This window comes from Phocoena phocoena, chromosome 8 (genome assembly GCF_963924675.1).
Source record: "Phocoena phocoena chromosome 8, mPhoPho1.1, whole genome shotgun sequence".
Taxonomy (NCBI): domain Eukaryota; kingdom Metazoa; phylum Chordata; class Mammalia; order Artiodactyla; family Phocoenidae; genus Phocoena; species Phocoena phocoena.
In genome coordinates, this window is record NC_089226.1 from 6,164,388 (window position 1) to 6,189,521 (window position 25,134).

Here is a 25,134-nt window from a genome sequence, read left to right on the forward strand (position 1 = left end):
GCTAACGTCCATCACCTACTTCGTTTTTGCTAGTACTCATGTGCTATTTTTTCCTTACAGATATGGAATGTGCAGATGTTCCACTCCTAACTCCAAGCAGCAAAGAAATGATGTCTCAAGCCTTGAAAGCTACTTTCAGTGGTTTCTCTAAGGAGCAGCAACGGCTGGGAATTCCAAAAGGTAGGCTTGGTAGTTGGAAGGAGAGAGGATGGGATCAGACTTCAAGGTATGGTTAGTTTTCTTACCTGTTGAGTGAGATAGACATTATTACTCACCGTGCTTCAGTCAGCAGCCACAGATCGTTGCAGACCTCTGTTGGAACAAGCATAGACGCATACTGATGCTTCTTCATCTCCCAGGCTTGCCCCTGCCATCTTGGTTTTAGGGCAGTGGTGCCCAAACTTGTTTGCACATTAGACGGGGGATCGTCAAAAAATTCCACAGTCGAGGTCGGATTCCAGACCAATTAAGTCACAATTGCTGGTCGCATCAGTAATTCTGAAGCTTCTCAAGTGCCTCCATAGTACAGACAAGTTTGGAAGGCATGGTCTTGGAGTCGTTCTGGGCCACCATTGGATGAACTCGATGAGCTGCATTTCTGGGAATTTACTCTTTTCTTTTCCGTGTCCTTTGGTGAAGTGTGTTTACCTTTGGGTGCTCTCATCCAAAAGGGTTTATTCAGGAATGTAAGGGGAAGTGACCTGCGTTGTCAGAAAGGAAAAATGATGCAGGAAGACTTAAGCCTTGACCAAGCAGCATTTCCTGAACAGTTGAGAGCAGAAAGAACACTCTTCTACTGAGTCAGAGAAACAAAAGCTGTCTTTAGACCAGGCCAGTGCTAACTGCTGCACGAGAGGCTTCCACCCTGCCAGACGAAAGCCTTTGGTAGATGCTATGAGTGTATCTGTCTACCTTTCCACGTATTCTACTTTCCCACAAACCTCAGCTGGCAGCGATGCCCAATCACAAGGCAGAATACAGCGAATTCTGATCACTGGGTTTTCCAACATCTCATAAAGTCATCGTCTAGATTGAAGGGGGTAACCTTGAGAGCAGGCATGCTGTAGGCATCACAGCCTGCCATCATCTGAGCTCTTTAAGTGTCACTAGCTGGTGTAGTCATGTTGAAACAGGGGTCATGCGTGAAGATTATATGTCGTCTGTCCTACACTTCTACTCAACGCAGGGTCTGTGATTTTGAAGGGTATCTGGTATAATACAGGGTACCTAATAATGTCGTTATTGTAAGTATCCTTCGAATGGCTTACTGTTAGTAATTGCTGTGATTACAGTCAGCCCTCCGAGGGTTCCTCATTGGCAGATTCAACCAACCACAGGTCGGATTCGGTTGGTTGAATCTGCGGATGCAGCAACCCACGGATACAGAGGGCTGACTGTTCCCCGCCCTTTTATATAAGGGAGATGAGCACCCACAGATTTTGGTACCCGAGGGCGTTCTGAAACCAATCCTCCTTGGACACCCAGGGACAACTGGGCTAACCATGATTAACTAAGATAAGAATAATTAAGCATAATGGTCTCAAGTAAATTATAAGAGTTAAGAGCAGGGAGAGGTCAGTGCCACGTCCAGAGCACACTTGACTTTGTTATTATTGCTGTTAAAGAAGTCATTTGTTCCCTTGTCCCAGGCTTTAAAAGAGTCTGATGGAAATAAGGCAGTGAAAGAGGAGATTCCTGGAATCTCGGTCTGAAGATTCTAAGGGTGGAGAATTCTCTGCTCCTTTCTAGCTGATGACAGTGATCTTCTAGCTGGCAGGATAGAGAAGATGGGGCTGTTGGATGCGGGGCTGGGGGTGGGGGGGAGGGTTATGGAAGATGCCCCATCAGGCATTCCTAATTCTATGAATCCGAGAACATCCTCAGTGAAGGTCAGATGCTTCCGTGTTGTCTCTGAGGCTCGGGGAAGAGTTAAGAGCTCGATCTGCTGGAACGTCATTTGATCTCTCCCCGCAGACCCCCGGCAGTGGACAGAGACCCATGTTCGGGACTGGGTGATGTGGGCCGTCAATGAGTTCAGCCTAAAGGGTGTGGACTTCCAGAAGTTCTGTATGAACGGGGCAGCCCTCTGTGCACTGGGGAAAGACTGCTTTCTCGAGCTGGCTCCAGACTTCGTTGGGGACATCTTGTGGGAGCATCTGGAGATCCTGCAGAAAGGTAAATGCATGGGGGCAGGGTGAGGTGGGAGCCGGGGGGGCGTGGCTTCGAGAGTAGGTCCGGGAGCGTGCCCAGTGGTGCAACGTCGATGCCATCACCTGGGCATCCAATCACAGCATGGCGTAGACAGTGCCTGGTAAATAGCAAGTGTTCCATAAATGTTAGTTTCTTTTTCTTCTGTGTACTGGAGGTTCCAATTTTAATCTTTAGCTAGACTGTACTCCTGAAGCTTATTGGTATGCAAAGTTCTGATCCCAGACTTTATCTTAGACTCATGTACTGTTTGAACAAGCAGTGCCCACAGCCAGCAACAAGAGAGTTTTTCTTTCTTTCTTTCTCTCTCTCTCTCTCTCTCTCTCTTTTTTTTTTTTTGATAATCTTAAGACACACTGTCTTGATCCTTGGCCACATCCAAGCTTCTTCGTTTCTCAGAGCTTCTTCATAAGCAGGCTTCTCTGCCCACTAACTAGATTGGAATTGCAGTCGCGAGGTACACCTTTTCCATCTGGAGCAGAAACCGGGGTTATGTCAGGACGCCGTGTTGCAACCTTGTAATGACATGGCCTCCCCTACCAGCCTCTTCCAACCTTTCTGGACCAAGTGACTCATGTACCACAGTCCTGGCTGAGTATAGAAACAGAAGCAGGCGGCAAACTTGGGTGTTTTTGCGCTTATTTTTCTGAATTTCTTCTTAAAATAAATTGCAGTTACCAGCAGTCAGCAGTGCCCTCCAGCTGACTGTAAACCTAGAAGCCTGTTGCCCTCTCTGACCCAGGCCCACCCTTTCCCTGTGGTCACCAGCTCCAAGCCCTGGCACAGACGCGGTGACGGGGGGAGGGGGGGGCAGGGAGCAGAACTCGGGCTTAGCACTTTTATTCCATATAATACCTTCCTTTGTTTAAGGATATTTTCCACTCTGCAATGCCCAGGAGAGACCCAAATTAGACTCCTCTGGGCACAGAAGTGTTATCTTTTTCTTTTTTCCCCTTCCCTTCAGCTTCTGCTGAAAAAGAAATGTAAGCAGAGTCGAGAACTAGGTGACTCTAGCCTTCCCCGAAGCCACGCCGTGATCTCGGTGTAACTGCACACAAACCACTCACACGTGTTGACGTGAGCACCTGTGTGTAGAGGGAAAAGATCCAGCAGGCTCAGAACAGATCTGATGCAAGCACTGGCTTATAAACACAGCAGTGGGGGGCGGGGTACACCAGACCGCGTCGCCCCAATATATGCTGCTAATTCACCGTTTCCCTCCAGTCTTCACCCTGGGGCAGCCAGCTGTCCTGGAGTGTCTAAACCTGCCTCTGATCCGTTATAACTCATCTGTACAGCACCTCCTTGTTTCCAAAGTGCTTGAAACTACGTTTTTCTCATAGGACTCTCAGAACAACCCTGGGACATGGGAAGGGCGTGTTCTCTCGGTGTCCTTGTCTGTGAAATGAGGACGGGTTAGGTGGTTTCCTCAACATCACTTGTCTCCTTAAACCTAGGTCTTTTCAGTCGAACTTCCTGTCCTGTGTTCTTTGTGTAATGATGCGAACTCGTGGGGTAGCTTCTGGCCTACCTTCCTGCGGAGGAATAATACGAGCAAATTTAGGAGAATTGGGAAATAATGGGGTGGGTTTGAGAACATCTCACAGCATTTTCAAGGGAGAGGGGCAGGAGGATCGTCCTTCTTCAGGTCTTTGAACAACTGAACGTGATGTTTGTATTGAGGCTACAGCTTTTGTTCTGTGATTAAACTAAGGCAACCCAGCGCCGAGAAAACATAGCTTTGCTGGGTGGGGTGGCAGGCCAAAGGTACAGGGGATGTTTCAATCTGCTAAGCTGCTAAAGCCGAGTTTAATCATTTTATCTCAGCTGGGAACTGTTTTTCTGTGCAGGCATAAACTTGTTTTCCCAGCAGTCTCTGCTCCCAACAAGCTATCAAATACCTGAGGAGAAACCCAAACCAACCCTCTGTCTTTATGTCTGATCCTTACAGTGAAACGTAATCATACCGTACCATACAACGGTCAGGGCCCACCGCCAGATTCCAGGGTCATTAGATGATCCACAAGCTCACCTTGGTTCCATGGAGAGAGCCTTCCTCTGCTTGGATACCTTCATCTGTGTTCCATTCTCATTCCTAGGGAGGTTGGCACCTGGACAGGAGTTTGGTTATGTGGCTCTTCTCTGTCTTTGTATGAGCCCTGTCATACTTCACTAAGTAGAGTCACCTTACTAGCATCTTAATCTGGGCCTGAACTTGACATTTGAGGACAACAGAAAAAACACAAAACAAAAACCAGACATCTGGGGCTTCCCTGGTGACACAGTGGTTGAGAGTCCGCCTGCCGATGCAGGAGACGCGGGTTCGTGCCCCGGTCCGGGAAGATCCCACATGCCGCGGAGCGGCTGGGCCCGTGAGCCATGGCCGCTGAGCCTGCGCGTCCGGAGCCTGTGCTCCGCAATGGGAGAGGCCACGACAGTGAGAGGCCCGCGTACCGCAAAAAAAAAAAAACAACAGAAAACCAGACATCTATCTGTTGGAAGAAATGGAGGCTCCAAAATCTACCTGTCTAGAGATTGTCCTGTATTTCTGAAAAGCTTTGGACCTGATCAGTTTGAGTATTGGCGACTGATTTTGGTAACCTCCCAAGATGCCTTCAAGCCTCGGCTGCTGGCGGCACACGCACGCATCAGAAAGGGGGTGAATGCCTTCCCACCCCTTAGAATGCGCTTTCCAAGATATTAAATCCCATTCTGCAGCTACTGGAATCATAAACTTAGCCATACTTTAGTGAGCTCGTCTCTAGACAAGGCCCCAGTCAGGGGAGACTCCGACACCAGCTCAGTCAGTGGACATGCAGATTTCTGCGAAGAGGGGCTGAGGTCACTGTGGTCCTTTTGCCCAGGGTCCTCTTCGGCTGAGCGTTGCTTGCACGCTGACCTCTTTGTTTCATCCCTCCCCTGTCTGTTGCAGAGGATGTGAAACCGTACCAAGTTAATGGAGTCAACGCTCCCTACCCAGAGTCGCGCTATACCTCGGATTACTTCATTAGTAAGTTCACCCCCTGCCCTTCCCGCCTCTTCCTGTCACGGAACTTAGGAAAGGATCCCTGTCCCAGGCCATCTCAGGCCCCTGCCTGGTAATTCTACAGAAAATAATATTTCCTTAAATGTAGACTCTTGGTTGTTTGGCTCTTCCCACAAAGCACAAGGCTTCAACCTATCTGCACATTTTATTCACCTGCACGCACCTACGCTGGGGTCCTTCCCACGTCTTCAGCATGAAGGTCACACAGAGAGACAATGACTTGCCTCCAAACTCTTATGTGCCCCATGGTGGCCATCAGAGGTTCGGGTTAGGGATTTTGCCCTGGACCTTGTTCTTTCCTTTTTGCTGGTAGATGTGGCAGCACTTCCTCTGAAATCCTTCCTCCAGAGCATGCCCTGCAGCCTCAGGAACCTAAAGCCTTCTCCTTGTATGTAGTACCTTATCCCTCACCAGGCTGCCTGGGTGGCGGGAGGGAGAGAATTAGCCTAGGGCTGTGCTTATCTGATGGCTTTGCTTTCAAAGGGTGTCTTAAACAGGTTTATTTTCACTTTATCTTTTTACTATTATGATTTTTATCCTAACAACAACAACGAGCTTATTGTGTGCTAGAAATGTTGGTAGGCTTTTTCCATGTATGCTGTCATTGGATCTGCGCATCGCAACACCCCGAGGAAGGTTGCCACCGTTCCTATTTTCGAGATGAAAAAATCAAGTCAGAAAAGGGAAGTGTCTCGTCAAGGGCCACGGCTCTTGAGTAGTGGAGCAAGGTTGAAAACCCAGGCCCTTTTCACTTAAAATATTTTTCTTGCATTCCCAAAGGCAGTCAGCTTGTTTGACATTGCGGGGCCCCTGTAAATGGGGAGGAACGGCCTGTTTCCGGTACTCATCTCTCCTCTCTCCGATTGCACATGCTCTGTGTTTCCAGGCTACGGTATCGAGCATGCCCAGTGTGTCCCTCCATCGGAGTTCTCTGAGCCCAGCTTCATTACAGAGTCCTACCAGACCCTCCATCCCATCAGCTCGGAGGAGCTCCTCTCCCTCAAGTATGAGAACGACTACCCCTCGGTCATCCTCCGGGACCCTCTGCAGACGGACACCTTGCAGACTGACTACTTTGCCATCAAACAAGAAGTGGTGACCCCAGACAACATGTGCATGGGGAGGACCAGTCGTGGTAGGTCGGATTTCTGCTCTAGAAAATTCTAAGAATTACCTGAGTTTGTGAGCTCTCCAGGTCCCACTTTTTCCCCCCTGCTCTTAGCCCCGGGCGTTCCTGAGTTTTAGCCTTTCCGTCTTAGAATGTCTAGATATTAAGAACTTTGTATCATGGAATTTTAGCCAAGTCCTTCATGATGACAAAGGCTCTGGGTCCATGGTGGAACTGAAATCTGGCAGGAAGAACAATCGCCTTTCTTATTTGGGTAAAACATTTCACCACGTGATAACTTCAGGTGCTTGTAGCTGCTTTTTAAGGTATGCGTTATTTTCTTGGAGAGGATTTTGCTTAAGGAGGACACAATCACATAAAAATGATTCAGAGACCCTCCTGGAGAGCCCTTATCTCTGCATCATCTGGTGTTCCAAATACTCCCGGTCAGACTGCACATCCTGGCTTGGTATCTGAATGACCTCTGCTTCTCAGCCTGGGCTTCCTAGCCTCCTGTGACTTCTTTGGTTTGGGAAGATAGAGGATGGTTAACCGACAGCTTATCTGGAAACAGTCTTCAGCAGTGTGGTGAAAGTGTGTATTTAGCTAGAGGACCAGGGAAAGAGGCGGCCAGAGGCTTCCAGAAGATGGTACTCTTGTTGCCATGACTGTTATGACAATGATAAAATACTCACTGACAGTGAAATAAGTGGTTCAAAATAGAGCTGGCTGACTTTATAAAGCAAAAAAGGTTAAATACGCCCAATTTTTAAGATCAGGACATAAACATTCAGAGGCACGGCTCACCTAGCGACGTGTCCAGATTGTTCTGTTTCTGACAAAAGTGCAGTCCATCGTAAAGAGGGACTTGTTCATCCAGGAAGAACTATAGCTGATTTCTAACAAGTTGAAAAAGATGACTATTCTGATGGATAAATGGGAGAGAATTACAGACAGGAAGAGGACAGGAGAAAGCCCTTCCGAGCGATGCTCGCGAGGCCTTTGGTCACGGAAGTCGGGCCTGGCCGCCTCGTGGTGATTTCTGCTCAGGGATGACCCTGCTCCTCTCCTCAGTGAGGCCCCAAAGGCCTCACAGGCCGCACACATTGTCATCTCCTTCAAGTGTTCAGGTTCCTACTTCCTCCCAGCAGGCCTCGAGATGACCAGCAAGCCTGCAGAGGGAAAGTCCCCAGCAAAATCGGAACCTGTAATCTGCCTTCTTGCAGCCCCGGGGTGTTTGTGTTTCAGACAGAAGGGGATGGGTGGGACCAGCTTTGCCTTCCCCTTTCTTCTTTATTTTTGGATGCCGGTCTATTTAAATACTTACACATATGTGTACCTTTTTTCTCAGGCGGGTCACAGCAACAGAGCGCCTTTCTTTCTCACGGGGCTTCCTGTGCGTGTGTGATGAGGCTGAGGGTGCGTGGGGACTCAGCCGTGGTGTCACTTTGGGCAGATCTGCTGCCAGGTCATTTACCAGTTGCGTCTGGCTTTGCATTTGTGCAACCCCCCCTTCTCCCTCTCCTTCTCTTGGTTTTTGGTTTCGGTCCCCACCCGCCCCGCGACCCCAGATGAATCCCGATGGACCAGACGGTGACCTGTACAAAGGGACGGGAGGGCTTTCTCTCTGGCCTCCTTCTGCCTCACTCGCACCAAGCTTCGTGTACACCACACAGACTTGAAGGGGAGACCGGTCCGTCTCACGGTTGCTTCTGGCGAGTTAGAAGTGCCGCAAACAGGATGTATTCTCGGGGCTGATTGGCTCTGACGTGGTAGGATCGGTCTAGACTGAAAGCATACTGTGGGCTGCTTATTATCAGCGATCATCGTAGCGTCCGTGTACTGCATTAGGGTATACAGAGTGCTTCGATGTTCCGCTTCTTTGGACTCGGAGAGCTGTCTTTGTGCTAGTCTGTTCAGTGGGCCGCCGTTGTCCTCCCCAACCTACTGTTCTGGGTGCTCCGAGGTCTGTGTGGTGGAATAGCTTTGGAAGGACCTCGCTGAGACATTTCTCGGGAAAGCCAGCTGATGGATGGCGTGGAGGACACGAGCTTCCCTGCGTGAGCACAGTAGCCTAACCGAGTGTCTAATCCAGTTGGAGTCAACCCATTTTGGGAGAAAATACCCGTAAATGATGGTTCCCAGCTCCAGGATTGTGAAAGAGAGCTAAAATGAAAGTAGCCTACTGCTATAAACTGCAACTCTCCACAGACTTGCATTCGGTTCATGTTTGAGAGGCTGCCAGAGAGTGGTTCTGGCCTCGTTTAGTGCCCTTGCTTATTGGGACTCCTTGGAAGCTCAGCTGTCTTGCATGTGAAAATTCCAGTCTCTCTGCCCTCCAAATATAAAAATGACTGAGAGAATCATCTGAGGGACATTTGAGTATAAATACAGCCTCAACATCGGTGACTTTGTGGGAGTATTCTTCCTGAAAATATAAACTTTCTTTCTTAGGTTTTTGGTATGTGTAAGATGGATAGCTGGTGTGAGCAAATACCTTTCTATGAGAGACCACAAAATTTCCTGTTCTGTTGAAAAGAAGCTGTTGCATTCTTGGTTGGGGGCTGTTTTCTTGCGTCTTTTAATGTGAATTTCTGGAAGGGACAGTCCCTTCTTTTTTTATTTTTAAAATATTTGTATTAGAGTAGAGTTGATTTACAGTGTTGTGTTAGTTTCAGGTGTACAGCAAAGTGAATCAGTTATAGGTATACCTATATACACTCTTTTTCAGTGTAGGTCATTACAGAGTACTGAGTAGATAATAATAATAAAAAGTTGCAAATACGACAGTGGACTGGGTAGGCGGGGCCGATAATTCCGTGAAGCTCTTCCATTTACCTACCTTCTGGGGATTACCCTTCTTTGAATGAGTGACTGGAAGAAGGAATGAGATGAAGCAGCTAAACAACTATGTTTCTGTTCCAAGCAGCATTGGAGGGATTAAGAGGTTCAGGAAATCTACAAGGGGAGATTATGCAAAAATTACATATTTAACTGAGTATCTTTCATCTGGGGTTAAAAAAAATTTCTTTTTGGAAGCAATGTATCTTCCTTCTTAATTACTGTATATTTAAGTTTGGTTTGGACACCAAGATTAAATATTTGAATTTCACTGGTTTAACCATTTCCCTCTGTTATGAAGGGGAGAATACACCAGAAACATATTAGTATTACGCTGTGTATGCCAGCCCTTATTCTGGGATTGAAATTTCATGGTAGACCAGCCAGCCCTGACTCACAGGTATTTCTGCATACACATTTGTCACATCCTTTGGCTTCTTGAATTTGCTGAAGTGGCCATTTAATCTCCCATGATTTAATTTAGGTTGCCTGGAAAGTATCTGGAAATAAAACATAAAAAAATATTCCTGTGAGCCTTTTCAGTAGTTAGATGCATTTATTTTTGTCCCCCCCCCGCCCCGCCCCATTTTGTTAGGCTCCTTTTTAATGGCATTTTCGCCAGTGGAAATTTCTCTAGCAGCTATTATGCAATCATAGCAGCTGTTTATAACCTGGTTTGGGAAATTAATGAACTTGCATGATCTTGTGGTCAGTTAAGGATGCCTTAAGCAACTCATACAGTAAAGGATTTCTGACACTGCTATGGACCTTAACTCTTTAATCAACTTCTTTGTTTTTTATTGCCTACATTTCCCTAATAAAGTACAAATTTCAAGTACAAAGCTGCACTTGGAGAGGATAAAGAATATGGATTTCTATTTAGAAGAGTGAGAGTGTTTGCTTTTTTTAACCTCCTGGAAAAAGCATCTCATAACTTCTTTCTCTGTTTGAGAAGGCATAGAGGCAGTACTGCATTTATTTCATTTTAAAAGAGTGTTTGGAAAAAAGGCTAAAAAATAATATTTTAGTTCCAAGGTCAAGGAAGGTCAATCTGCTCTTAGTCTAATGGAATTTTTTTTTCTCATGACCAGAATATTTTGCCAAATGGGGCCTTTTGAAATCGTCTCCCTGGCTTGAGTTAGGATAGGGAATGAATTGAGCCTGACACTGCTCAGATTTCTTCATCTACTCATTGGGTCTAATTCATCAGCCAGAAATCCCATCATAGCAGACATGATTCTCAGCCTGTAGATCTCTGGCTCTGGAATTCTTGCGGTCCCAAACACTGCTGTCTCCCTCTGGCACATGGAAGCTGCGCCCGACTCTGAATCTCTGTCCTAGGGGCTCTGGAGCAAGACGAGACCACGCAGGGGGCTCGCAGACTGGGCCCACGCAGCCCCTCCTCCCCAGAGCAAACCCACACGCCTCCATCCCCACCGGCCACTCCCTCCATCCGTCCTGCGCATCCTCACCGAGAGGGTTTCACAGTGTCTCTTCCCATCCCTCCTCCCTGCCCTCCTCCCACCTCCTCTTCCTCCAGGCAAGCTCGGGGGCCAGGACTCCTTTGAGAGCATAGAGAGCTACGATAGCTGCGACCGCCTCACGCAGTCCTGGAGCAGCCAGTCATCCTTCAACAGCCTGCAGCGCGTCCCGTCCTACGACAGCTTCGACTCAGAGGACTACCCAGCCGCCCTGCCCAACCACAAGCCCAAGGGCACCTTCAAGGACTATGTGCGTGACCGTGCTGACCTCAACAAGGACAAGCCTGTCATCCCTGCTGCGGCCCTGGCTGGCTACACAGGTAGGCGCCCGCCCCGCCTCCTGCTCGCTGAGGGTGGGCTCCCTGGAAGCTTCTGTGCACATTCCCAGCCCCTGAAGTCAGCCTCTTTCTTTCCAGGGGGGGCGGGTGGGGAGAAGTAGACTCGGAGAGGTTGGGTTAGCCTCTCAAGCCGCTCTGTGAATAGCCATTGGCTTTTGGAAGCAAGCAGTGTCGTTCTGTCCCAAGGGATCCTTTCCAGGATTGCTAGGGAAAACTGATATTTTGGATATTTACCCCTCGCTGGGAGAAGGGAACCCTGTTGATTTGGTGTTTCTGGAACCTCTGCCTTGTGGTCTAGCATCAGAGGACTTCTTGCCTGCTCTTGGGAGGTCTCTCTAAACCCAAAACCAGCAGTGGCATCTCTCAAAGCCATCACGGAATGGCCTACACCCTGGACTCATCTGGAGTAGAATCCTCAGTATTCGGCTGGTCTCTTCAAAGGGAAAAGTGCCCTCAGTCACCGGACACTCTGGCCGGATCCTGCCCTATATAGGAAACCTTTCTTGTCGCTTAGCCTTACTGTTGATTTTTTTCCAGGAGTGAAAGTTGTAGTAGTGGTGACCGAAGAAAGATCACAGAGGAAGGAAGATGTATGTTGAGAGTCTGGGCTTTGATTGAGAATCTGGTACTAGAGCCAAATGATTCATTGTCCAAGCAAGGTGTGGCCCATAGGCTGTCTAGCTTTGGAAGGGTTTGAAGAGTGTATCTGACAACTGTCCAAGGAGCAGACGCATGTTAAATGATCAGACCCTTTTCCGTAAGATTGTCGTGTTTTGTAAACATTAGAAGTTGTGCCTCGAGCAGAGCTTATTTTAAGCTTGGATGACACAGCTGTGACCTTGCCCTCTGTTCTCTTACAGTTTATCCACCCTGGACAGGTCACTGGTGGGGACCCTTTGTATGGATGAAGACAGACAGCAAAATCTGTGTTTCTAGTGACGTGTCTGTCTGATCTGAAGAGCGTGCTGGATCCCTGTTCTTGTGTGAGGGAAATCTCAGGTCTTTACTAGGAAAGCCAGCTGACCTTTGAGAACAGCTCACATGCTTAGAAAAGTTCCTCCTCCTTCAAGGATCAGGGGTGTGTGTGTGTCTTTCACATTGCATTCTTCCAGCTCCGCATGCAGTTCAGTGCACGGATAGGTGCTCAGGAGTTAGGTCTGGATTTTGAGGTAGCGACAAGGTCTGTATATAGAGTCATGGGCCAGAAAGGAGCTTAAAGGTTCCCTACTTTTTTCTTGCTGCAGTATTCCCCAAGTCCTCGCTGGAACATCACGAGTAGATGGGAACTTGCTGCTTTGCCGGGGAGTTCCTTCCCATCTTGGTCAGCAGACAATGAAAGTTTGCCCTTTTCCATTAATGGCACCTGGAATAAGGAAAGTCTATCAAGTCTCTTTCAATATGCACAGGAGTGCTGGCTCCTGTAATAACTCTTAGGTATTGTAAGAACTGGACTCCAGTTGGATACACTGATGAAGGAGGAGAGAAGTGCTGCTTAATTAGGAGGCGGAGAGGCCGGGGTAGCTCTGACATGACTCTGGGCTGTGGAGATGGCAGACGTCTCTAAGTGGCTTCTGTGTTTATGGCGCAGGTTACACTCGGCTCTGTCGTTTGCCCAAGTGTAAAGGCCACCTCTTCTCCTCCTTCTGCCCTAGCTTCCAGGACCAAATCCTCAACTTAGTTTCTCCTTATTAAAGGTCCTGCCTTATTCCCTCTGGCATAATCTCCACCATAACCACCATTACTAGGCACGATTATAATTTTCTCCCATATGACAATTTTCATCATTCTCTCTCAGCTTGGTGTACAATTCTGAAAATGTTGCTAGTTAGGGCGGTTTTGTGGATAATGATATTAAATAAACTGACTTTAAGTTCTAAAGTTTGGGTTCTGGCCAAAGAGAGTCTTATGATTTAGGTCAGCCTTCATGGGAAAAGATTCTGTTAAGGATTCATGGCTACACTACAGAAAGTCTAGAAGTTTCTAGAAATGGTGAAAGCCTCATCTCCACCTCAAATAGAAACTCCTCTGAAAGGGGTATATATATATATATATATATATATATATATATATATTAGTTATTGGATTTCGTAGGTGGGAGAAGCTTGCAGAGCTAATAGTCTACAAGAGTGATTTAAAGGGTTTTGACTAAGATGATCTCAGTACCTTGGCAAGAATTATCTGAGAGTTGGGAATCTCTCCACGTGTCCCAGTTTCAAGAAGAGAAGGAAAAGGGTGAACTGGAAATTTTAAGAACAAGGAATGAGTGTGAAGTACAAATTAGGGACATGAACTGCCGTCAACACCAAAATGCCACCTGTGAGGCTTCTCTGGCAATCCTAACCCAGGGGCAAACGGATGAGAACCTCAGAAGCTCTTTTCAGGACAAATACAGGAATGTCCTGGAGCTGTGAGTTAGGTTTGATGTCATCCCTTATTTGGATAGATTATTTTTAATGGGTGCCCCTCCGTCCCTCCCTTCCCCCCTCCCTCCCTCCCTCCCTCCCTCTCTTTTCCTCTCTCTTTCTCTGCCTCTCTATCTCTATCTCTGTCTCTGTCTCTATCTCTATCTCTTTCTTTCTAGGGGAATAAAACTAATTCAGTGAATGGAAGCAAAGAGAGGACGATTATCAGTTAAAGATCTCAAAAATTCAAGTAGTCATTTGAACTAAAAAACCTTTTTTTAAGTATCTTACCATTCAGTTGTTTCTTCTTTATAACTGGGGATTTAACCTGTCAAACCATCTCAAATGGAGGTGCAAACAATAGCCCAGAAAACAGAAGTCCTCTGTGCTCCTCCCAGCGCTAACACACTGTGTGATTTCAGGCAAATTTACCTTGTACCCTCTTCTACTTTTAGTGAAATGGAAGTGTCCCTCCCTCTCTCGGTGGTAGGAGATCTGTGAAAATGTAATTGAACTAACTCAATTAACGAGACAAATGAGTGCTAGACATGGTGCTAGACGCAGGGGAGAGAGCTCACTCGTAACAAATCAATTATTTCAGCAAATCTGAGCCCATGTTGAGTGCAGACAAGTGTTCGTAGCCTTGGAAGGTTCACTGTCTTGACGAATTCAAGACATTGTCATTGTCCTTAGACTTGAACTGGATTTTCTTATTGCTGTGGTTTGACGAAGGTCAGGAATTTGTTAGGCATGTCGGGAGTGGTCCAAATTTGGGTGGCTTTTCTTCCTGTGTTCAGTGCCTGGTGGACTTCTGCTGTCCGCGGTGCAAACTATATCTTGCCCCTCATTGTGACCCCTTATCATTTCACGTACATCCTAGGGAACGGGGAAGGGGGATGGCACATGCTTACTCAGCCCCCTCCACCACGCGGGGAGCGTGTAGTGACTGGAGTTTTTATAAATGGATCTCTGAGTCTATGCAGACACGCTAAGATGAGCTGAAGTTTGGAAAAGTACTTTGGAAAGTGGAAATCATTGTATAAGTGTTGGCAAGACTTTTCATTGCTCATAAATGTCACACCTATTTTCTATCTCAAGTTCTGAGCTCTTTTTTTTTTTTTTTTTTTATCTGTTTCCTTAAAATTTGACTAACTCCAGAGTATGTGTGGCCACACACGGTAGGAGCACGTGTACCTTTTACATCACTATGACTTGGCTTGAACTAAAGGATGTATGTATAGGTTCCCTGTGCTGGGGTGTGAATCCATTTTCCTGCCAGTACACTAGGAGCCTAGGTCTCTGTTCATCTCACTCTCAAAGGAATACATTTTACTTCTTCCGATGCTGTCTTAGTTCCTGCACCGTGAGTGTGGAAATCAGTTAGAAACTGAATTTTCACATTCTCTTGCATAGTTGCATTCTTCCTCCCAAGATAAGAAAATTGCATCAACCTTCACTGGGCTCCCATGGCAACTTGTTAAATTAGGTCAAGATGTGTGGGCAGATAACATGGCTTGAAAGCCTGCCTGTTAGCTGAGTTAAGAATACATCAAATGCAGTGCTGGCTTCCGCCAAGAATGCACCTTCTTACCTTACTGGGACCGCTTTTGGTTATCAAACTGATACGATCAGAGAGCTCCATTTTCTTTTGTTCGAAGATACATTATGAACCCCATCTGATTACAAAACAAACTGAGAGAAGTGGCCTGGTGTTTTCTATGTATTTGATGGACCTAAACAAAAAGCTTTCTAGATCCTTGACACACATGGGCATCTCTGATTTTTTTTTTTTTTTCCATTTCAGCACGTGTAGAATAATATGTTGGATTGTCAGAGAGTATTTTCCCTTCCACTCTGTCCCTCCAGGCCCCTCTTATCAATGATGAAACTGAGGCACCAAAAAGGACTTATTCCAGGCCTTCTGCAGGAAGGTAGCTCTTGAATCGAACCTTAAGTGCCAGGTGTCTCACCTGAGTACGAAATCTTTCTCCCTCTTAAAGAATGAGGACACTCATTGGTTATCTCAGTTGCTCCCATAGAGTAGATTAAGAGTCTTGTGTCTTGCTTGTCACTAATTCACACTGTGTGTTGGGGGTGGGGGAGGGGGGTCTTGGGGGCAGGAGGGAGTGGAGCTATTGCTCTGTAAATCAGCTTTATAGAACTTCACTCCAGACTGCCAGACTTCTGTTGCTACAAATAAGGAATCCTTTCCTATCACTTCTGCAGTTGGTATGGAGCAGGCCTGCTGGTAACTGTCCTGTTGTCGTTGTCTAGGAGAAGCCCCAGCTTTGTGTTGTAATTGTTGATGAAGTGGTGAGGGTCTCTTCTTTATCCTGGAGCCTGAGAAAAGCTAAGCCCAAAGCTAGTCAGTAACTATAACGAAAGTATGTTTTACCATGCTGGGCAGATTTGTGAATAGTTGATCCCTCAGTCTCCTAAAGGCTCGATATGGGACCGTCGTCAGGAATCCAACTTGCAGATATTTTTGCGCGAGGCATCACGCGAAGCCGTACCAGCCTTGTAGAAATAGAAGCCCTAGGTATTCCCCTGTTGCTTTTGGCCCGAGATAAACCTTCTTCTCACTGTTTTGTAGATAAATTAGAGCCCGTCCACCATCACACAATAACAGAGTCCCTGGGCCATGCCCAGAACCTGGGGGATCTGACTGGTCACTGAGCTTTAGGGTTCAGGAACCTAAAGCTACTGCTAAAACATGTATTTGAAAATAAACAACTCTCCTGCAAAAAGGAGTGCTTCAAAGCCCTTCAGTTCAGAATGAAACCTGAGATTGGATGGCATTTCCTGAAATCACAGTTTTCTGACGGAAAGCTGGATTGCAAAATCATCCCAGCGTCCTCAGGTACAAACAACCACCGAGGAAGCTTCTGGTGTGAGCCTAAGTCACTGACGAGGAAGGGGGGCAGTGCATCACCGGAGCAGAGTAGTGCAGTGTGAATTTGTGCAGAAAATTCTAATGCTAGTCTGCAGGTGGGTATGTTATTAGGAGCAGCTTGGAGTTTTATAATTGGGGGAGGGTGGTTATTCCCTGAGCCAAGCTCTGGAATATAGCCTTTCCATGTCCCTGCTGTTGCGATAAGGGTGTGAATTGACTAAAGTCAAGAAGAACCAGCTTGCTGACATGAGTGTAGAACTCTGGTGCCTGTTGTGTGCAGTACTGCCTATTACAGGGGCCCTGAGGTTCTCGGCCCAGGCAAGGCTGGGCCTGTCCTCAGGCTTACAGGAAGCATCACGGTCTTGGTGTAGACCATCCTTGGGCAGCACCTGGGTGGCTGGGAAGAAAAGAGCTTGGCAGTGAGAAAGGCAGACGGAGCATCTTCCCTTTCCTCCTCACAGGCCCCTGTGAGTAGCAGGCTATAGGAAGCCAGACGGACCCCCTGAGCCTAACTGGAGGCTTGCTGCCAGAAGCCGGGGGCGGCGGGGGGACTCTGATTCTCTGTGCTGTGTTTGGCACTGGGTCCTAAGGGGGTGTGTGGAGTGCATTTGGGATCTCACTGGAGTAACGGGTTAACATGCTGCTCAGTTATGAGGCTGCTGGGGAAATACTTTGGAGCCTGGGGAAGGAGAACTCCCTGTCAGCTCTGGGCTGGAGGCGGGGTGGGGGCGGGGGCAGAAGCCCCTTGGTGTTGCCTGCATGGACGTTCCACTGCTTCCGCCTCCTGACTGGTTCGCTTTGGGACCATTTTTCTTAATCATCTGCCACCCGTGGAAAAGATCACACGGTGGGAGGATTTGGCCTCACTATTCATTTTTTTCTTCTAACTGGCTTCGGAAATATGGACAGGGAGGTTCCCTGTTTCCGTCAGTTGCCCTTGAAGACCGCGGCTGGCTGAGCCACCCCGGGGTCTGGACGCAGCTACGGTAGCTCCGGCGAGCTGCCTTTGGGGCAGAGAGGCCCCTTCATACTTTACAAAACAGAATCTCAGACCCTGGTGTTCCAACTCGCTGAGGCCTGTGGGTGCCTGGATTAGGAGGCAGGAAACTTACACGATGACACATCTCTTCTGGGGACCCAGTCCCCCAGCTTTAAAGGAGTCTCTGAGTCTCCCATTTATTTGGGCCACTGTTTCTTTAACAAAATCTAACTCCAAGTGGTGGAACTGGGTGGTGACAGTTCTGGAATTCCACTCTGTCTCCACTTTGAAGCTCCACCTTTTTGTCTTTGAAGTCAGATGTTTCCACTGAACAGAATTCAGCCAGTGTGTTGCCGAGGCATCCACACAGGTCCTGTCGGCCTTGAACAGCCGGCCTGGAAACTCCCGCAGCCTCTGCTGGGAAGGGCTCTGTTAGATGTCGCCCCTCGGCATCTCCTGGTTCCCTGGATGCCTTTGCCTCTCTGGACACTGATTGACCAGTGGTTCCCCGGCGTGGAGACTCCATTCAAGAGGTGCTACAATTGACCCTTGAACACCACACGGGGGTGAGGGGCGCTGACTCCCACACAGCCAGAAATCCGAGTATAATCCCCAAATGTAACTACTAGCCTGCTGTTGACCTGCTAACATAAACAGTCGATTTACACACCTTTTGTCTGTTCTGTGTACATCTGCGTATATTTTATGCATTCATGGCATACCGAACTTTTTTCTTAGTTTTTCCATATTTCGAGGCTATGCGGTTTGTCTGAGTTTTTCTCAAATTGTTGCAAATCTACAAAAAAGTTTTCCAGTGTATTTATAAAGAAAAAATCCATGTATAAATGGACCCATGAAGTTCAAACCCTTGTTGTTCTAGGGCCTCTGTATATCCCTCCCTCTTCTCCCTAAAGTGACTTTCATGTGATGCTTACAGATAGGATGGTTATCAGCACCCCGTCTGTCACTTTTATGCCTTCAGACTTAAATCCAGGTTAAGCGCCTGACAGGAGACCATCCAGGATGTTTGACCACTGGGTATGTTGCAGAGGTTTCATCGTGGTGGGGTTAAGAGCATGGACTCTGGAGCCAGGCGGCATGAGTGTGTCTTGGCTTTGCCACTGACCAGCTGCGTGACTGTGGGCAAGCTGACATCTCTGTGCCTCAGCTTTCTCACCTGCAAAATGGTCATAATAGGAGTTCCTATCTCCTAGGATTATTGTGGGCATTACATGAATAGCTTATGGAAAGCACGCGGCACAGCGCTAGGTCCACAGGAAGCGCCCTCTAGGTGCTCGTTGTTACCACTGTTTCGTATTATTCTCCAGACCTTCTGTCCTTCAATACAGTTCTACATTCTTCGAGGTCAGGGGATGATGGATTTGACTTACAGAATTCCAGTAATTCCGGGCAGTATCTTGGGGGCATCAGGTTAGGTCCCTTCAGCTATTCAGCTCAACCCACACGTGTGTCGAGCTCCTACTACGTGCTAGACTCTTTCATACACATTCTTTTTTTTTTAACTGTCTCCAATGACCACATGAGGAAAAATCTGCTATCCTCATTGTACAAAGGAGGGAATTGAGGTTCAGAGGGGGAAGAAGTCTAGCCCAAAGTCACACGGCAAACGGCAAAGGAGAGGCCTTTCACAGGTTTTCACAACGTCAGACAATTTGTGGGAAAATATCCAACGTTAGTAGCATGTTAGTTTGGGTCTGCAGATGCCAAGGCACGATTAGACTCGGGGGAGAACATCTGAAGGACACAGTGGGAAGAGGAAGAAAGGGCAGGGGAGCCTTCAAGCTGTGCCGCAGGTAGGAAGGAGATTTGTAGGAAGAGCCTCCAACTGCAGCTCAATTCCGGGAGGTGTGGCCAGGCTGATGGGACTCCTCGGTCAAAGACTGGGGAGCTCTCTGTCATGCAGGAATGGCCTCATGTGCCCTCTGTGCCATCCCTGGCTGGAGCAGCCCCAGGAAGCCTGACCTTGGTTGGGGACAGGGTGGATGGAGTCACATATGCTGCCTGTGGCCAGAGGGCCCAGCAGCATGCGGTCACGGCCCCATCATCCCTGACTGATCAGCGTGGCGTCTGGCTGGTCGTACAGCAGGACTCTAGACCATGGTCCCGACGCTCTTGGTGGCCCATGACGGGCTTCTGGATTCAGTGCCTATTGTTGACTTTAACTTACCGAACTGCATTGTTTGCTGTGTGACTCACCTCTCCCTGAGAGATAATGAGAGTGAAAGTTGTCCTAAGGTGGGTGAATGTGAAAGTCTGAACTCGGTGAGGAAGCTGGGACTTGCTTGGCGGGAGAGTTGCTCTTAGGGCTGGGCTCCGTGGAGGTGTTTGACCTTCAGAGCTGAGATGGGTGCAGTTTCTCGTGAAGGCCCCTCAAGGCTGGGTTCTCGCTCCTTTGTTCTTTAAAGGCGTGGGTAGCGCCTTTTCAGCTCATCCCATTATGGTGGAACAGAAGTGTTTCTTCTGCTGCCTCTGTGCTGCTTTTAATACCCTCTTCTGTTATTCCACCCGATCTGGCTACCATGCTTTACATTTGAGGGGTGTTCAGAAATTATTTGCTAGATAAAGGCTTGAAAAGTTATATGCTCAAATGATGGCTTAGGATCTAGTCGCCTCCCCAAGAATTTGAATACGTTAACTAGTCATTTCTCGAGGGGGAAACTTGGTACGAGGGGGAAACTTTACCCCCTAGGATAAGATAAAGCTCAGATTGCATTCGAGAACCTACTAGAAAAGGTCCAGGCTTCAGAACTCTCAAGTCCTATTTTCTAGTTCTAATCAGCGAAGACCTCCTTCTTTCTTCTTGTCACCTACATACTTAGGAAGGCATTTTCTTTCGACATTTACATTAGTGACATAAAGCTTTTCTTTTTTCTTTCTGTTTTGGTTTCCAAACAAAATTTTCACTCCGTACCCTCAAATCCAAACCTTACCCATATCTGGTGACTTCTTAAAACAATCAGTTACCTTGAAGACCTCAGGAGGAAAAGCTGTAAAGAAGCCCGCTTCCTGGCTTCAGCTTTGCTGGCTCACTATCCAAGTGTGTGTCTGAGTGGCAGATTGGACATGGTTAGGCTCCTGGGTTTGGAGGAAAGGTGCCTGCGTTCGCATACAGCCTGCCCCTTTAAGAGAGGAAGGGTCTCCTTTCTCTGCGGCCACTCCCACACATGTGTACTTTGAACACACGTAGGTGTAAGGAGCCCAAGCAAAAACAAGGGCCTTTCCTCCAGACACTTAAGTGTGTAACTGTCTTGTTCTCAGGCCCCAGGCAGACTCAAGTGAGCCTCACTTTCGTCTTTCCCAGGTGGGGCAGCCCGGCTGACCCATTGCCAGCCCCAGACTCACTGCCCAGACTGTCCTGGACATCAATAGCTGGGCAAGACTTTCTGCTCTTCCTTCAGTTAATAGTGATGGGATCTGTTTCTAGGGCCAAACTACAGACATTTGTGGGGAATGCTGGACTCATTCTAGCTCAGCCCTACATAATTATTAGGTGGAGTGTGCTTTGGTGATGAGTATAAATGATTAGGAGGGGAAAAACGTGCACTGGGGGAAAGAGGATCTAAGTCTGTCTGTGGCCAAGATTTCCCCAAACCATAAAATGTCGGTGATACTTTCACTTGCAAAGCAGTTTGCATCTGCTCTTTTTGCGCCTGCCTACTTTGAATTAGAGCAAGAACTTCAGAGTTACCCCTCACTTTAAAAAACCTTAACCGGTTATTCTCATCTACAGTGTTTAAAACATGTCACACTTACATACTTTAACCATTTTGTCTTAGCTTCTAACTTTCTCCTTTTTCAAAGTTGCCATATAAAAGGCCAGTTGAATTCTTGGAAGAATCATTGAATTTGATCTAGTGCTTTCGCTATTTTTTTTTTCCAACTCCATCTTTTTTTTCTCTGGTTTTCCTTTTGGAAAAGTCTGCTTTTAAAAATATTTTTTTCTGTTGTTTAATTCTTCCATTGTTGTGTTTTATTATTTTATTTTATTTTATTTTTTTGGCTGCGCCGCACAGCGTGGTGGGATCCTAGTTCACTAACCGGGGATTGAACCCGTGCCCCCTGCAGTGGAAGCGCAGACTCTTAACCACTGGACCGCCAGGGGATTCCCTCCATTGTCGTGTTTTATGTTGTTCCCAGACTGCTCTGCGCTGTGGTCAGCTCTTTATATGTATATGCATATATTTATATTTATGCTTATTTTTAATAATAGGGACTTGATCTACATCTCTGTAAAGTAGAGAGGAGCAGGGATAACTATTTTCATTTTAGGGATAGATAAACTAAAGCCCAGAGAGGTTAACCAGCTGCGTGAGATCACTCAGTGAGTCGGGGAAGAATTGGGATCAGAGCTCCCTGTTTTGGGCGTTTCCCACCATCCTGTATATATTTTCATTTTATGCGATACTATCTGCTGTTATCGCTCTGTCAGTATGTCCAATGCCTGACATCTTTGTTTGTTTGTTTGTTTAAATTTTTTGAAATGCTTCCTCCTTTCTTTTGGTCTAACGTGTCAGAGACATGGACTTGACATCAAAAGCTGGTTTTAATTGTTCTCTAACTTGTTTCCATTGTTAAGTCCTGGCTATGCCAGCAATACATAAACACAAGGGCACGAACACGTTGCCCCTCATGACGTCCATGAGGTGTGTTTTTCAAGTGCCTGTCAGAATGTTGTTTGTGGTTATGAGTTGAATGATTGGAACTCGTATCCCTGATTGCTGCCCTCGTGTTACTAGCCCTTGATAGAGGAACATGTGTATAGAACATACTGATCTACAGTGATTCTTTGAACCGAGGCACCTTGGCCAGTTACAGAATGTATGGTACACATACAGATTGTGTTGGGGATGAGGTGAAATTGGGTTGAGTTGAGGGCAAAGGAGGGACATAACTCAGAAGAGGTGGGAAAAGGCACCTACAGGCATAAAGCCAAGCCAAAGTATGAAGCAGTCTCTACTCTTCCTTCGTTTGAAAATCCCGGCGCTCTGGATGCCAGACCAGCCAGCAGTACATCTCTTGGTTCATTCATCCTCAGGCAGAAGATGGCGCAGCTTCTTGGCCCAGAGGGCAAGAGACTGACAGGATGCTTTCTGTTCAGTTTGTCATTAAACGTCATTTCATAAGGACTGAACGGAGACAGAGGGACTCGGAGATCTTTTGTGAATGATAATTTAGAAGGGGGTTGACAAGAAGGGGGTGATGCTTAGAGACTCCGGGGTGACCCACCACCCCCAGAGGTTGGCACTCCTGCAGTAGTCTGAAAGACAGTTCACACTTGTGAACAGATGGGTCATTTCTGGATTAGAGTGTTCTGTTTTTGCCATCATCGTTTGGCTGTGGGTAGAGACACCTGGGTGAAAGGGAGGGGCCAGTCGGTCCCGTTCCTCTGTTTTAGAACCACCTGTCAGATGTGTGCTGTTGGGGCAGAGTGAGCCCTGCTACAAGGGTGACCAACCGTGAGAGTTTCATAGGTTAAAATAAATGTGGTGTCCTGCCCACACTGAGGTATTTGACTTTGAGAGTCGAGCTGCAGAGATTAGATTCTCAAAGTAGCAAACGAATTCCCCAAAGGACAGGAGGTGTGGTCGTTTTTATTTTGGGGCCCATGTTGATGAAACGTAGCCTGGGAGTCACCCATATTGTTTGGCCCCAAATATAGTTTAACAGAGAGAAGCAGTTTGGGTCGCGTCTGTAAACCCTGACGCCTTTCCGCAGAGGAGGTTGTTTTGAATCATGCAGTTCAGTAAATGTTTACCGAGCACCTGTCCGAGACGAGGTCCCAGGCCTGGCATTGAACACAGAAGGGTCAATCAGAGGCAGCCCAGGCTTGCAGGGAGCCAGCAGCTGGAGTCACTTAACAACAAATAGCTTTTTGATAGCTGGTGTTTGTTGGTGAGGCACCATCCCAGGCTTCGGGTTACAGCAGTGAAAACACACAGTCCCCACCCTTGGAGCATGTGTTCTAGTGGTGAGAGAGATGCAGGGAGAACAAAGCTGTCGGAGCCGGTCTTGGTGCAAGCAAAGCATGATGGGAGGCTGCCCGAGAGAGCCGCTGCCCCGGGCTCCACTCTTGTGTGTTAACCTCGCGTGGGCACAGGTGACAGAGTGAGAACTTGCAGCTGAACTGGAAAGGAAAAACTGAAGTCCCACCCTGACGCCCCGTTCATGAGCAGTGAGCTCATTGCCATGGCAGGCAACCCCCAAGCCTAGAAACTGAGAAGATACCTATACGTGGCCACACGGAAAGAAGTACGATCCTGAGCGCCTGGAGCGCCTTTCTAACATCCCATCCTAGCCCGTTGCTTTCCTTTTACCGAAGTTGCTCACTTCTTAGCCTCAGAGCAAGGGAGTAAAAAAGCAGGGGCTTTTAAATAACCATCCCTGGCTCATTGAGATGGATATGGGGATCTCCCAGTCCCTAGACAAAGAAAAGGGACATAAACAACCAAATGAGTAAGACTTTACTTGAAGCTTCGCCTTAACAAAAAAAGAGATGGTAGCCTTGGATTTGAAGTGCTTTGAGGGTCGCCTCTGAAGGGAAGCATCCTTGTGAGACTTGCTCTGCTGGCCTGCGGTCCCTCCAGGTACCCACCTGATATCATCCCTTCTGAGACTGTGTCACAGTCTTCAGATCAGGACTGTCAGTGTTGCGCTAAGAGTTTTCCTCTTCCCCCCAGAAGCCGAGAAGAACAAAGCAGTCAGAGGAAATTCCCCACTGCGGCCGGGGAGGGGGCCGACGGCGGGGTAGGGGGTGGTGTGTGTGAGTGGGGCAGGGGCCCTCCCTCCTGCATCGCCTGGGGGAGAGACTTCCTTCTAACAGGGACCCCTCTGTTGTTGCGGTTCAGAGCTCTGAAGCATAGTTTCCCAGTGATGCCACTGGATTCCTGAAGTGTGACACCCCAGGGCAGCCTGGTGAAGGCCGCTGTTGACTGCCTCGGGGCCCCTGGACAGGGACACCATTGTGAGTCACATTTGATGTATGAGCTCCCCCTTCCCATGACTGGCACTATTCTTAGTACCATTCTCTGCTCCCCGGGACAAAGGTCATTGGGACCACAGTCCAGTTGGGTGGGTGTGTGGGCCTGGGCCCAGAGCGGAGAGGAGGTGCCAGGAAAATAGAGGAAAAGGCTTTACCACGTGAGGACGTGTCGGAGGGAGGGCACGGGATGGAGCCCGGCCCTGAGGATTTGAACAGACCAACTCCAAGCGCTGCAGAAACAGCCCCTGGGAGAGCTCGGACCGGGAGGGCCAGCCTCAGCCATCGTTTGCACAAGTCTGGGGCTTGAGAACTTCCCTTGGGGCTGGACTCGGGTGCTGGCCAGCAGGTCAGTGTCACCAGGGACCCCAGAGCCACCTCCAAGTGCTGGCCTGTCAGGTGGCCCTGATTTCCCCTCCCAGGCCCTCCCACAACCCCGTTGTTGTGGAAACAGGCTCCCGTGTTGGACTGTCCACTGGTCCAGCCGGCGGACAAGCCGTCCCGACGCCCACATTCCTGCCCTGACCCAGCGTTTCTGGCCGGCAAAAGAACCCCACGTCCTTCCCATTTCTGTTGCCTCCACAGCCAAAAGGAGGGTCGGGGTGTCAGCAGAAGTGTACAAGAGAGGAATCTCTGGGAGGCATCACGGATCCCTTTCGTTCGGGGTCACCGTGAGCGCTTTCTGAGGGGTTAGCAGCAACTTCCAGAAAGCCCTGGGTGGGAGCCCTGTGTGCGTGGTTGGCCTGAGTGGGCCGGCTGGATTCTTCCTCAAGAACTGAGGAAGGAGCCTTGAGCTGACATCACCGCTGTTTTGACTTTGCAGCCCAGCAGAGACTCCCCA

At 48.1% G+C, this 25,134-nt stretch overlaps 1 protein-coding gene across 4 annotated transcripts in view; it reads left to right on the forward strand.

Moving 5' to 3' along the window:
• Positions 1-25,134, forward strand: part of ETS1 (ETS proto-oncogene 1, transcription factor) — a 125,331-nt gene that overhangs the window by 95,245 nt on the left and 4,952 nt on the right. For 2 of the 4 annotated variants that reach the window (XM_065883254.1, XM_065883255.1), the window contains 5 exons: positions 61-180; positions 1,975-2,175; positions 5,141-5,218; positions 6,141-6,389; positions 10,744-11,004. In XM_065883254.1, coding sequence (XP_065739326.1) covers positions 61-180; positions 1,975-2,175; positions 5,141-5,218; positions 6,141-6,389; positions 10,744-11,004 — 909 coding nt within the window. The remainder of the gene's footprint in view (positions 1-60; positions 181-1,974; positions 2,176-5,140; positions 5,219-6,140; positions 6,390-10,743; positions 11,005-25,134) is intronic. The other 2 variants (XM_065883256.1, XM_065883257.1) reach the window with 2 other exon arrangements.